At 36.5% G+C, this 15206-nt stretch overlaps 1 protein-coding gene across 4 annotated transcripts; it reads left to right on the top strand.

The window, feature by feature from the left end:
• The first annotated feature begins 1782 nt into the window (after positions 1–1782).
• On the top strand, positions 1783–14695 carry crata (carnitine O-acetyltransferase a). 4 transcript variants are annotated; one of them, XM_046838746.1, is made up of 15 exons: positions 1783–1919; positions 2676–2805; positions 3549–3827; positions 4396–4514; positions 6800–6853; positions 7000–7165; positions 7487–7661; positions 9199–9377; positions 9707–9807; positions 9926–10045; positions 10610–10732; positions 10969–11104; positions 11427–11489; positions 13229–13366; positions 13516–14695. In XM_046838746.1, the coding sequence occupies exons 2-15, from the start codon at positions 2773–2775 to the stop codon at positions 13729–13731; spliced, it is 1902 nt and encodes a 633-aa protein (XP_046694702.1). In that variant the 5' UTR covers positions 1783–1919; positions 2676–2772; the 3' UTR covers positions 13732–14695. The 4 variants fall into 4 exon arrangements, with proteins under 4 accessions (XP_046694702.1, XP_046694701.1, XP_046694703.1 ...); XM_046838745.1 differs by lacking the exon at positions 2676–2805 and having other exon boundaries at positions 1784–1919; XM_046838747.1 differs by lacking the exons at positions 1783–1919; positions 2676–2805 and adding an exon at positions 2848–2917.
• The last annotated feature ends 511 nt before the right edge of the window (positions 14696–15206 follow it).

Raw genomic sequence — 15206 nt, 5'->3', positions numbered from 1 at the left:
TTAGCCTCAAGAGTGCATCAGTGTCCACCCACTTCTTTAACAGCGCTGGTTCCCGAAAGTAGTTTTTTCATTAGATAATTTTTTTTATCTTAGTTAAAGAGTTAAACCATTAACCAAACCAATCAGCTAAAATAAAAGATTAAAAAATAAATAAATAAATTTGAAAATCTATCAAAAAGACAAAGGTACAAGATTGAGTGTGTAACACTACAATGAGGTAAAACTGCAAACCCATGAAGCATTGCACTCTGTAGATGTGACCAGATTGGTAGATTATTATTTTATTTATTTATTTATTTGCCATAATGGGACATTTTAAGAGAGAAGAAATATGTGTAAAAATTGGCCTTGTCTTTGGAGCTAATTGGCCTTGTCTTTAGATTAAAAAAAATATATGAAATACATTTAATTATTTTATAGTTGGTAAAGGTTTAATTATTAAATTATATTTAATTTGTCATCTGAAATTATCATTATTCATAATTACAAGTATTTGTTTTATGAAACCATGTTAATAGAGAGCAATAAACCCACGCTGCAAACAGGAATAGGGAAAACAACTGTGTGTTTGAAAATATTATCACCTTATTATCTGAAATATATAAAGTTATATTTTAACTGTGGGATAATTCTGGCCCCACATATATGAGATGAAACTGTCTTTAAGGTGGCAAACAGGATATGGGCCAGTTGTTAAGTGTATTATTTGGCCCAGATTTTGTTCGCCGCCTTAAAGACAGTTTCATCTCCACCATATGTTTGGTTCATGCCTCATGCCAGTGGTGGCTGAATGCCAAATCCAGGCCAGAAATCTTTACTATCTGGAAAGGAGTGCTATATACTATTGTAGATTTAGTAGCTGTTTTTTTAATTCCACAATGGCTGACATAAGGGAAGAAATTAATTTGGTCGCAGATATACTTAACAGTTTAAAACTGTTCTTAAGCTTTTTCATGAACCATTTATACTTGTATTTGCATTTTCTTTTCTGTAAAATGTGGGACAAAGAACACAAATTGCATTAATATTAAATCCCCAGGAAACTTGTAACCTCTGGGGTTTCCATGGTCAGAGAACTGTCTTTTTATGAGGGTAATTATTGGTGCTTCTGCTAAAGATAACTGTGTTCCTGTATAATATTGGTGGTTGATATAGCGGAAGTGGATTAATTCAGGTACGACACCCTGAAGGCCTAGGTGTGAAATGCTCAGCCTGCCACAGAGTTTCTGTATTAATTATTTGCTAGATTTGATCATGCCAGAACTAGGAGTGGTCACCAATGCAATCTATGATGCCTCTTGGTGTTTGGCTAATACCAGGGAAGACAAAGCACACAGTATAACAAGTACTTTCTGTGTTTAAATGCAGAAAACAAACAAATATATAGGCACAGTGGACGAAAGCCTGATCTAAAATTATAAATTTTATGGTAATTAGACATCGAAAACCAGATATGTGTTAGCTATCATCTATCATCTATCATCTATACCAGGCGTGCCCAATACGTCGATCGTGATCTACCGGTCGATTGCAAAGGTAGTGTGGGTAGATTGTATGACATAAAAAAAAAAAGCATATTTATTTATGCATTTTTATAGTAGTTACATTAGTACATACTAATTATATCGGAGGAAAGCGTTCCTGTTCGGTTGTATTTCCACGCTTCACCACTAGAGGGAGATTCACAGTTTACCATTCAGATGTTACCACTGTGACGTCACCGCTTTCGACCTAGTGCTTAAAAGGCCAGAACCCTGAGCAGCAGTCTTCGTTTGAGCAAACGCTAAAACCAGTAAAGATTAAGTTTTCTGAATTTTTTTACTGACACGAGTACAATTCCCTGTTCAGTGCACACGTATATGCCTTCTTACATTTTGGTGCTTCTAGCCAGAAAGCGATCCTTTCTAACAATATCAAAGGTGGGAAGTAATGAAGTACAAGTGCTGTTACTGTATTTAAGTAGATTTTTCTGGTATCAGCAATTTCCTTTACTATTTATGTAACTGCTTACTTTCACTCATTAGATTTTTGCTCAAATATCTGTACTTTCTTCTTATATTTTCAAACCACCCTCATTATTTTAGTTTTAATCTATTTGGTTGACATGATTAACATTTGTTCTCATCGTGTGCCGGTTTCTTGTTATTGCACTGCTTTTCCAATCTACCATTAAGATATCATAACCCCAAGAAAAATGGGGTTAACATGGATGATATAGAAGGAGTCAGCGATGTAAACATGATTGAGAACAGATACATTTCTGATCACCTGATCAACATATTTGTCATATGTCATATCATATTTGAGTGAAGGATGTGTCTACTTTTGCCATCTCTTCATCAAATACATACAGTAGATCCTAAAGACGTTGCACAGACACTGTAGGAATGTGTGAAACAAGTAAGATGTCGTCTTAATATGAACACTTCTCTTTTCCTGTTACAAGGATTACATGTTGACTTTTTTTCTCAATATTGAGAAGTGGAGAGAGTACATTTTATTCTGTGACAATTTAATGCCCTATTTTTGCTGAGCGTTTCTGTAGAGTCGACTTTCGTTATTCCAAAGCATTGAGTCAAATAACCGAGTCTTTTTTCAAGGATTTGACTCACTCTCTCTCTCTCTCTCTCTCTCTCTCTCTCTCTCTCTCTCTCTCTCTCTCTCTCGCCCTCTAGCGGTTGTGTGTAGTAGTGCAGGGTTTATTCGGTGAGAGCGGAGTCCTTCACACGACTGGGTTTTTCTTTGGGGGCGTTTCAGTCAAATCAACCTACTATGACTATGCTGGCGATTTTGTTCAGAGCCATGGTGAGTGTATACACTGTCAAGTTTGTTGTTATTCCCGTGTACAGACACTTGCGGGAGGTGAAATCAGAGCAGTTTGCTGTGTGAAAATGCGGAACTGTTCGTCTTATTAACGGTAACGTCACGATTAATTGCTACTGTAAGGTTACAGTAGCTTAGCAACATGGCTAGCTAAGTAAAACAGTGCTGGTTACAGAGTAACAGTTCGGGATTAAGTAATCCAGCTAACATGTTAACCTTTGGACCTGGGATCTGAAAGTAATGTATAGGCTTCATTAGAGGCAGAATGATGCAGTAGCTGGTTGTTCATTCATGTCAGAAACTTGTGGCGTGTGCACTACTAATCTACACTACACTACGTCTAATGTACACTACGACTAAAAAAAAGAGTTAACGGCCTGCAGCCAGCTGTTTGTTTTGTGTTTTTTCGAGCTCAGTGTATCAGAGCAGTTAATATTTACAGATATTGTAATGAGATTGACGATTGTGAGTCCGTGAGCTTTGAGTCTCTGGAAGGTTGTATTCCTGGTGTAATCACGAGGAGATTTGTTTGCCTTGCCACATCTTGTCTACATCTGGATTTCTATCCAACCACTTAGACAGTGTCAGTTAAGTGTCAGGTCAATGAAATGAAAGTGAATCGAATATATGCATATTCTCTTAACATAGGTTTTTGTGATTATGTTTCTTTTATGTTATAGTGAAAGCAGGTGTTGGACTGTCTGTCTTTTTTTTTTCTTTTGCAGACGAAGTCTGGCATGGGGAGACCAGCCTGCCTGGTGAAACCAGTGTGTTTGTCTAAAATACCTGGTCGCTATCTGGCTCATCAGGAGTCGCTCCCAAAACTTCCAGTGCCTCCATTGAAACAGACATGCGACCGCTATCTGGCCGCTCTGGAGCCTATAGTGACTCCTGAGGAGCTGCAACACACACATAGGCTCGTGGAGGAGTTCCAGCTGCCTGGTGGACTGGGAGACAGACTTCAGAGCAGCTTGGAGAGGAGGGCAAAAAAGCTGGAAAACTGGGTATGATACTAACACTGGAAGCAGTGTTTCTATTAAAGTAAGGAATGTAATTTGGAAAACGTATGGATGTTTTGTTTAAAAAATAAAACAAAACAAGTTATTGGGTTATAATTGTCTTGACATTTTACCTGTTTGTTTGCATGCACACAGCCTTCTTTTGAAGTGTTCCCCATTTTTGATGGTTAAAGGAAATAACAGTTAAAAACTTAGTATAGAAGGGAGTATAGAAATTTACAAGGGCTTAAAAGGGTTTCCATGAGGATAAAACAACAGCCCTGAAGGGCCATATGCTGCTTAGTGTTTTTATTAATGAAAATGAGTGAGTAATCTGGTGAACTAGATTAGCATATAGTAAAATATTGTGGATGTTGAATGGGTTTTACAAAGTTATAGATTTATAACATGTACTTTTCTGGCCCAGTTCACATCCTCACTATCAGCTGGCTCAGTTGTGTAATTTTCACTGCTAATAAAGTACCTTTCCATTTAAAATCTGCTTACTTACAGTTCTCACATGTAGTGTTTGAAAAGAAGCGTATATCTATGTTATGTTTTCTTCTGTCTCTAGCTCTCAGACTGGTGGTTACAGACAGCATACCTGGACTACCGGATGCCTGTGGTTGTCCACTCGAGTCCTGGAGTTGTTCTTCCTCGCTTAAAGTTTAGTGACTGGCAAGGTCAAATAAGGTCAGTTCACTGTTTTGATGTGTTTGTGTATAAATGATGGAAAAATCTGGTGAACGTAGGATGGTGTTATTAATCCAGTCACCTTTATTTTAAAGCAAAAACAAACAAAGTATAGTCTAATAAACAGACTTTTACTGTAGATCTACAACTAGTGTGTAAATAATGACTTGTATACTCATTTGGCTTGACTAAGATCAAAGTCTTTTGCCAGTGTTTCCAAGACTAATAATAAATCTGGCAGCAGTGATGACCCTTATACACACTAACCCTGGAGAACTAACTATGAGCTAATGCTGGAGTGTTGAATGCTGAAACAGCAGGAAGTGCTGATGGAAAGCTATTTTTTTTTCATACAGTCTGGTTTTAAATACTTGAAGACTGACGTTGGATCGGTTTTTGTGTGTACACTGTGCAAAATTGAGCACATGAAGTAAAACTTCCATACAGATGTCACTGTGGTCACTGTTCAAACTTGGTAATAATATCCGCCTTGGGTGATCAGATCACAAGTGGACTGCATTAAATGCTGGTGTGAAGAGGGTCACATGTATCTTGTGATCTGATCACTCAGACTCACTTACAGAGGGGCTCTGGAACAATCATGGCTGAGTTATTGGTTATATTCATGCTCAAGCATTGAGGATTAAATACAGAAATTTAGACATAACCTGGGACAAATTGCACAAGAGTGTCAAATGCAGGATATATTTGCCCTAAAGAACAGTTGTGACTCGTTTATGCACAATTCTGAATTGGACCTTAAAGTCAACAGCAGTATTACATTTAGCAAAACAGTGACATTTTATTTTTTATCTACAAAATCAGGTAAAAATTAGCCCAGCGATGATGTACAGGGACATTGCCCATGACAGCTGTCCACACACTTTGGTACATATTGTAGATCTTAAAAACCACAAACCTTCCTGAACTATATATATATATATATATATATATATATATATATATATATATATATATATATATATATATAAAATATTTTTATTTTTAACATAAATAAGCTGCACCTGTCTATAAGCCACAGGTGTCTACACTAATGTACTTTACACAGGCTTTAACGAAAGACACGTTACACACGGTGTAATGGGTGAAATATGTTGCACTTCCTTTAGGAGCATAGCGGTATTTTGGGAATACCATGCCACTGCATTTTCGGGTATTATTGCATCTGTGCAAGACGAGGATTATGTCCTTATTATTTTCTGATGCTCATTTCTAAGTTTCTTTGACTAACCCTTAACGCTGTTGCCAAGAAAAATACAAATAAAAACCTAGGAAAAATTCATAAATTAGCCGCTTCGTTGTTTAAGACATGGAAAAAAAGTATATTAATATCTATACATATTCAATTGTGAATAAAATATAATTTTGTGAGATTTGTAAATTTTTGTATTCCTTTTTTATTCACAATTTGTACAGTGTCCCAACTTTTTTGGAATCGGGTTTGTATATAAAATACACTTTTGAATTTATAAATTGTATCATATTATAGAGGGAATTATCAGAGGGAATCACAGGAGGACTAGATTACAACTGACTGTTTTCAGGCTTAAAAAAGTATTTGTTTTTAAAGTTGTGATCTAGACACAATGGACCGGATGCTCATACTCTACAAAGCAACCTCAGATGGATGACCTACAGACAGCTCTTACATAATCTGAATAAAAATCCAAGGAATAAACATATAAATATTGGTTTTGGACCATAAATAATGTGTTTCTAGCTTTGTAATGTTTATGCATAAACATGACAAGACAGCCCTGTTGTGCTGCCTGGTACATGTCTGATGCACTTTTTTATCTGCTGTTTCACCCCCCCACCCCTATACGTATAAGACAATTGTAGCTCTAAATGGTGAAATATTTAATCAAAGAAATGTTTTGTTATTAAATCAGCTTTAGTTAAACCTTTATTTCACATACTTGATTATTTAAAAGGGTGTATAGATTTTAGAATTAGCCACTGGAAATATTATACTGTAGGACAAATATTGATAAAAGACGCTATACCAAAGCTGTGGTAAATGGTCCAAAATAATGCAGCAAATTGATTCATTTATTAATCAATTGATCAATATTAAATAATTTATATTTTTGGCCACAGTGCAAAAATTAATTGAGCTAGACCATTAGAAAATCAGTTTAAAAGAAATGTGCCTCAGGATTGCAATTCGTAGTATCATAAGATAACTTTAGGGTAAAACATTGTGTAAATGTAATATTAGCAAACAATGATCTTGAATATACTTTACTGTGTATTTCTCACAGATATGCAGCTAAGTTGATTGCAGGAGTTTTGGATTTCAAGACCATGATTGACAAGTGAGTTTTTTGTTCTTTTTTTTTTTTTTTTGGAAAGCTGTTGTATTAAAACCATCAGGTGAATACTGCATTAAAATGAAGTAATAAATCTCCAGTATTTTCTAAGGTAGGATTGGTTTCTAATGCAAGTATATCCTGTGTTTCAGTGAAACACTACCGGTGGAGTATCTTGGTGGGAATCCGTTGTGTATGAATCAGTATTATCAGGTTCTGTCTTCCTGCCGTATACCCGGAATCAAAAAGGACTCAGTGGTGAATCACGCTCTGAGCAATAGGCCTCCTACTCACATCACCGTGGTGCACAATTTCCAGGTCAGTGTACACAGTAAGATCTTTCAAGAAACACTGCAGATTTTCAACCAGCAGGCTGATTACAATCCCCTTTTGTATTCTATTTCTGTATTTAATACAAAAAATTATGCAGTCACTTAACTCATCACACCAACTTATCATGTTTTATTATACACCTATTGAGTGCTAACAGAAAAATATGATGGTGGTCCAAATCAAATCAACAATATCATGTTTTTAGTTTAGATTTAGGTCACACTGATATACATGGTCATATGCTCTCACTCTCTTACTCTCTCTCTCTCTCTCTCTCTCTTTCTCTCTCCACCCTCAATGCTGTAGTTCTTTGTGCTGGATGTGTACAACAGGGATGGCACACCACTGACAGTAGATCAACTCTATATTCAGCTGGAGAAAATCTGTACCTCTTCTCTGGAGACCAAAAATGAACCAATCGGCATCCTCACCTCCAATCATCGTGATTGCTGGGGCAAAGCCTACGCCAACCTCATTAAAGGTCAGAGAAGTGTGTAACAGTGTGTAATGCCTCACAAGAGTGTTCAGTAATAATTTGTAAAGGTTGTCCCAAGCTCTTCCTCTCAGCCCAAAGAAGATGCACAGGGGCATCGCCAGGTGTCCACATACTGTAGTTCTTAAAACTGAAAACTTTCCTGAAGTGAAATACATAAGATTATTTTGCATGTTGAAGTCACAGCTTTTAAAGTCTAGTTTCTCCCAAAAGTAAAAAGGGAGAAAACTGAAGGGAACTATTCTGCACTGATTGAGGTATCTTCTGGTATCTTATTGTATCTTATCGAGGTCGAGATAAGTGGGTTCCACTGTGTGTATATATATATATATATATATATATATATATATATATATATATATATATATATATATATATATATATATATATACACACAGTGGAACCCACTTATCTCGACCTCAGTTAACTCGACAACCCTATTAAGTCGACGTTTTTGAAGTGGAACCGCCAAATTTGCCATTTAACGTCAGTTATCTCGATCGGCACTGTGCAGCCACAGAAGAACTTGCGAAAGTGGCGGAAAAATTAAGCCTTACAGCTGCTACAGGTGTTGTATTGTATACTGGTGAATCTCTGCTGTTAGTTAGTGCACATATGCCTCTTGTTGTTAAATGTTATGCGATGAACGGGAGGCGAAAGCCGCGCTTGGTAGGAGCGCGGCGCTTGGTAGGAGCGCGGCGCTTGGTAGGAGCGCGGCGCTTGGTAGGAGCGCGGCGCTTGGTAGGAGCGCGGCGCTTGGTAGGAGCGCGGCGCTTGGTAGGAGCGCGGCGCAGCAAAAGCATAGAATTAACAACGGCAGGATCGGGGGAATCCGTGATGCGCTTTGGGAAGAACAGCCGCTGAGAGAGTGCCGGTGGGAAGGCACGTACCGGCTGCGCCAAAGGGGGCGTGGCAGGTGGATTCCTGACAGTTAACAAACATGTATGTACATTTTTATAGCATGCCTTCATCAAACAAATCGTGTTCATCTGTTGTGTAAAAATTTTGATATTGATATTTGAAATTTTTAATAACGATATTGGCGCCATATTGATTTTCGTTTATCTCGATCATCGGTTATCTTGATGCTTTTTGGCATCGACATAACCAGGTTCCACTGTATATATATATTTTTTAACCTTACCCTTTTACTGGGTAGTATAGTGCTGTAGACAAGTCTAAACAGTCCCCACTTTTGTCAGAATTAAGCTACATTGACTTTTGATAGTAGTAGTAGTGTAAACATGTCCACAATTTAACCAGTGAAACTACCAGTACCACTACCAGAACCAACTGAAGGCAAGAATAGAATGAGAAATTGCCTTCATTCACATTTAACACTGATTTATTGGTAATGTTTTTGTTAGCAAATGTTGTGTCTGGGTTTTTTAGGTCTAACAGTCACACCTCTTTTTTTCCTGAATTGCATGATCTCAAACTGTTTAATTTATTAATTATGTTTTTAATCATAGTTATATATTTAAAACCTGAACTATCACTCATATCTCTTTTTTCTTTCTTCCAGACAGAACAAATAATGAATCAGTAAAGGCGATTCAGAAGAGCATTTTTACCGTGTGTCTTGATGCTCCAATGCCCAAAGTCTCAGACGAGATGTACCACACTCGAGCAGCGGTGCAGATGCTGCATGGAGGAGGCAGCAGGTGGAACAGTGGAAATCGCTGGTTTGATAAAACCCTTCAGGTTAGTCTGTAGCAATAGGAAGAAATCCATGTGTAATAGCTGCAGTAATTTTACCTTGTATAAAACCCATTTAACATCCAAACGACAAAACGAAATCCTTTCTAAATATATGAGTATTTATTACACAATGATGATATGTGTCAGAAACTGGAAGCACTTAATCAAACATCTTTTGCAAAGTTAAAAGATCTAATTATGTTTACAGTATATTTTGCATCATTGTTTATTTAAAGCAGGAACATGTCCTGGGTTGGTCATTGTGTAAATAGGTGAAAGGTCATTTAAATACCCTGCAGTAGCCCTCAGTTTGTCTGTTTCCCTGTGTGCAGTTTATTATTGGTGAAGATGGGACATGTGGTATGATCTATGAACATGCCCCTGCAGAAGGTCCTCCAATCGTGGCACTGATTGATCATGTTGTGGAGTACACGTAAGTAACAAGATAACGAATAAGAACAACAATGTTATTGCAGACAATTTTGAAAGATTGTGACACGTTTTTTGTGAGTTAAATTTTCAGCCCTCTTAAATTTGGTTCTGTCCATTAGAAAAAAGTCAGAGATGATTTGTACCCCCACGGTTCCTTTGCCCATGCCCCGGAAACTGCACTTTAACATTACACCAGAGATTAAAAGGGACATCGAGGAGGCCAAGCAGAACATAAATATGTGAGAATATGTACTTTTTTTTTTTGTCTGATTCATGAAATTATGACTGATTATTTTAGATTGTATTTGAACAGTAAAGTCGCAGTTCGGATGCTTGTTATACCTAATGTCAACAATAAGTGTTTTTTTTTTTTTCTTGTTATTCCTGCTGAAAATGTTTTACTAATTAAAGGTTAGAAATATGCGTTAGAAAAAATGCTCAGTAAATACACAGTTTCTGCACATCTGTGTGCACATATTAAAGCAGCCGATACTTTTAGGCATATGTTTGAGCTAACTTCAGTCTCATCTCAGTCATTCATGAAATATTTCCAAAGTTTATTGGAAGAGAGCACATTTATAGGCCTCTGTGACAGCTATGAGACTGTGGAGTTACTCATCAGTACATGATGTACAAAAACATTGTTAAAGGCCGTACTGTACATGGTATATATGTAAGCATTAAAAAAATAATAATAGGAAGAAGTCATACAAACTAGTTAGGTGAACTGCTCCTAGTAGAATAACTGAACATCCGAGTTAGAATATTAGCTAAAATACATTTTATTATTTTCTTTTACACAGAATGGTTAATGACTTGGATGTGAGGGTCATTGTGTTCACCAATTTTGGTAAAAACGTTCCCAAGTCTTATAAGATGAGTCCGGATGCATTTATTCAGGTGGCTCTGCAGCTGGCTTATTACAGGTAAGGCTCAACAAATTACCTCTGTCAATTTATTAATCTAATTAATCCGATTTTTGGGTTAAAAAGCTGTGCTGTGCTGTGCTGTGCTGTGCTGTGTGTGTGTGTGTGTGTGTGTGTGTGTGTGTGTGTGTGTGTGTGTGTGTGAGAGAGAGAGAGAGAGAGAGAGAGAGAATATATTGGTGAGGGACATTAGGTTGAAAGAAAGTGATTTTGCTATTTTGTTTTGATGTGTTAAGGCTCTATAAGCGCTGCTCTGCCACATATGAGAGTGCCTCTCTGCGCATGTTCAGACTGGGCAGAACAGACACCATTCGCTCAGCATCCATTGCTGCTGCCAACTTTGTCCGAGCTATGGACGACCCTGTTCAACAGGTTGGTTTATTTATTTATCACATCTTATCACTTTGCAGTGAAAAGATCATCTTGATGTGGCCTTTGGGGCTTTTCAAATAGCAGGAACCATGAAATCTGGAGCCATGAAGATGGCTATGGACTGTAATTAATTTGATCAGTTCTGCTATAGTGGCTTATGTATAGCCAATTGCAATGAACAGTTTTAAACTCAAAACAGTTAATGACCTCAGCAGTAATGAAATTATAATGAATGTATATTTTTACTTGCTCATTAAGGATAAACGTATAGGTACAAATGTATACATTTAAAATACAGATGACTGTGCTGTTTGATCAACAGAACCCAGAGAAGGTGAGACTGTTGGACAAGGCAGTGAAGGCACACCGAGCGTACACAGACATGGCAAGTGACTCCTCTCAGGTTTAAACTATGCTTACAGTGACTACAGGCAAATTATTATATTATAAAAGTATTTACCTCACTGAATGTGTGTTTGAGTGATGGTAAATATCTGTATTTATTTGTAAAAAAAAAAAAACCTATTATTATTATTATAAATATATATAAATATAATTTATAATTATTATATTATTATAATTATTATTATTAGAAGTATTTAAATGCTGAAATGCAAAACTGCATGCCTTTTCTTCATGTTTTCTGGTTTCTTCCCTCCTCTGAATTTTTTCAGAATTACATGCTGGTATGTAGATTTGCTATTAATGAATGTGCTTTGGAAAGGCACCAGTTCCACCATGACCCTGAATAAGATAAAATGCTCACTGAATAAGTGTTATACTGTCAGAAGAAAATGAAAGATTAGGAGTGCACCATATGTTTGTAAAGCACAAAGGGTGAAAACTGCATGTATTCAGTGTTGTCAGTTTTTGTTTCCTATCCACATTTATGGTTTTTTTTTTTTTATATACTGCCTGTCCAAAGAAAAGAAAAAAAAAAACGCTGCTCAAAGTCTTCTCCAGCACATCCTGAAGATTCTCATTAGGGTTAAGGTCTGGACTCTGTGGTGGCCAATCCATGTGTGAAAATTCATGTCAATCCATGTGGCCAATCCATATGTGTAAACTCTTTCACAATTTGAGCACAATGAATCCTGGCATTGTCATCTTGCAATATGCCCGTGCCATCAAGGAAGAAAAATCTATTGATGGAATAACCTGGTCAATCAGTATATTCAGGTAGTGAGCTGACCATATTCTTTGGGCACATAACGTTGCTGAACCTAGACTTGACCATCTGCAGCAACCCCAGATCATAGCACTGCTCCCACAGGCTTGTATGGTAGGCACTAGGCATGATGGGTGCATCAGTTCATCCGCCGCTCTTCTTACTCTGATGCACCAATCACTGTGGAACAGGGTAAATCTGGACTCATCAGACCACATGACCTTTCATTGCTCCAGAGTTCAATCTTTATGCTCCCTAGCAAATTGAAGCCTTTTTAGATTAGCCTCACTGATAAGTGTTTTCTAGCTGTTTAGTCCCAATCCCTCGAGTTCCCTTCACATTGTGTGTGTGGAAATGCTCTTACTTTCACTATTAAACATAGCCTGTTATTGTTATTTTTTACGATTTGATTTACCAAACATTCAAGATTTTAACATTTCCTCTTATCTGATGGTTCCCCACTACCCTTCCAGTTTTTAATAATTCTTTGGATAGTTCTTAACCCAATTTTCAATCTCCTTAGATGTTTTCGTTGCTTAATGAATGCAAATAATTTGACTCTTCTAAAACAGATTTCCATCTGTTTCTTTTACATGTGTCTTTTGACATGGTTGTTTAAGAAATGTGAAGCCACTCACTGCATCAGTTAGGGTTAAATAACTTGTTGCCAGCTGAAACACAATCATCCATGCAGTAATTACCCAATGGGAGGCCCTTACCTATTTGCTTAGTTAAATCCAGTTGGTAATTTCTTTTTTAAACGGGTGTGCATGCAGAATTTATAAAAGCAATATGAAACAATTTAAATAAACTACACCATATATATGTAGGAAACACATTAAATTTTTTTTGGCCCAAAGGATTCAAATGAAATTAGATAATGAAGTGTTTTAAAAGTTTTTTTAAATTAGTGAATGTTATGAAAATTGAATTGAATTGAATTGAATTGTGTGTAGGCGATCCGTGGGCAGGCCATCGACAGACATTTGCTTGGCCTGAGGCTTCAGGCTGTAGAAGACATGTCAGCCCTGCCTAAAATCTTCACGGACAAGTCTTATGCCATCGCAAATCACTACAACCTTTCCACCAGCCAGGTACAAACATTCTGCAAGATTTCTTTGGTGTGCACCATCTTTACATAGTCATTATCAGTGAGTCTTAGTAAAAACAATGTATGTACACATTTACCAACTTGTACCACCTTCTCAATCTGTCGCCCCGTTTTTTTCTTTTCTATTACCAGGTCCCAGCTAAGACCGACTGCGTGATGTGTTTCGGACCAGTAGTGCCTGATGGCTATGGTGTCTGCTACAACCCCATGGAGAAACATATTAACTTTGCAGTCTCTGCTTTCAACAGCTGTGCAGACACCAATGCCACACAACTGGCCCATGGTCTGCACGACGCTCTGGTGGACATGAGGAGCTTGCTGGATCAGACACTTAAATCCAAGCTGTAAGTAAAGTGACGCATACTCCTGCCTGCTGTGGCCATTATGCTTTAGTACTCTGATGAACACTTGTTCAAGATCAATATTAAATACTTTAATGGAGTGTGTGTCACTTTGCACAGATCTTTTGCTTGGAATAAGACTTTTATATGGTTTCACAGAGCTGGAGATGCAGTAGAGCTTATGTCTGTTTAAAAAGGCTGCATTTCATCTTAAATCTTTGAAAAGGAGAATAAAAAATATCCATTGACTTTTTATGTGATCAGGTGTCACTTTGTCCCCTCTGTGTGTAGGAAAGAGAGATAATGATATTGTGATTATACAATTTAATTTAGTAAAAGAGATAATCAATATGTACTTTAATACTAATTTCTCAGTTATATTCAGTAAATTTTTTTATAGAACTGTACTGTAAATTATGTGACATTCTTGTTATAGTGAATAAATTACAGCATTTACAGACTGTAACAGCTACAGCACTGCATGATCACTTCTTTTATTTTAACATTTTTTTTAGTTGTATGATTGTGCCTTATAACTACTACGAATGTAGAAATTATCATTTTTTTCTCCAAAATAAAAAACCATTCTGATATGTATATTATATAATGTCCATTTATATGTTAACTATAAAAGAGGAGAGTTCTTAAAGTCAGGGTCTGTTAATATGCTCTAACTCGAACAGGATTGGGTTAAAAAAAGATATAACTCTCCTGCCTGTTTATTTTTTTTTAATAATTCATTGCTTTTTTTTAATAACTTATTTTGACTTTGTTTTTCATATGCCACTTAACATTTTGCTGATTGTTTTACATACTATACTGTGTATGTGCCTTTCCATATCCTGACATGATCATTCTGGCATGCTGTCAATGTTTACTAACAATGCAACTACCTTCGGTTTGCTGTGGTTGCAGTATTCAGTCGAGAAAAAAAAAAAAAGAATTAATAAAGTTTTGTGGCAAAAATGGCACAGATTTATCTGCTCTCATATTTTTTGTGGTGCATAATTACTGATATCAGTTAAAATACACAAAAAGAACATCATACACAATTTAGATAACTCAATGCGGGAAGCTAGACAGAGTAACATGCAAATATAAAAATACCAACTAAACAAACAGATAATTTTTGCGTATAGCACTTCACATTTATTTTTCCAAAAAGTCAAAGAATATATAATACACATAGTACTAGAAGGCTCTCTAGTGTTACTTGATCCCAATACTACATTGTCAAGGATTTTACCTGAGTGCAGTGACGAAAATTGCCATGATGCATTTAATATGATGTTTAATAGGTTTCAAAATAGTTTAAATAAATCTACTCAATCATTTTAATTTTCTGTGTTTGTCAAGTTGTGGGATGAAAAAAATCAGAACGAGCAGATCTCTTATACAACATAACAGCAAACTGTATGGTATAAAACCAACAGTGGATGATTTCAGCTTTACTGGAATTATATAATGACCAAGAAAAAAAAA

This window comes from Silurus meridionalis, chromosome 25, assembly GCF_014805685.1.
Source record: "Silurus meridionalis isolate SWU-2019-XX chromosome 25, ASM1480568v1, whole genome shotgun sequence".
NCBI classification, from domain to species: Eukaryota; Metazoa; Chordata; class Actinopteri; order Siluriformes; family Siluridae; genus Silurus; species Silurus meridionalis.
The sequence above is the reverse complement of the archived record's forward strand: the minus strand, read 5'-3'. Positions and strand labels throughout refer to the sequence as shown.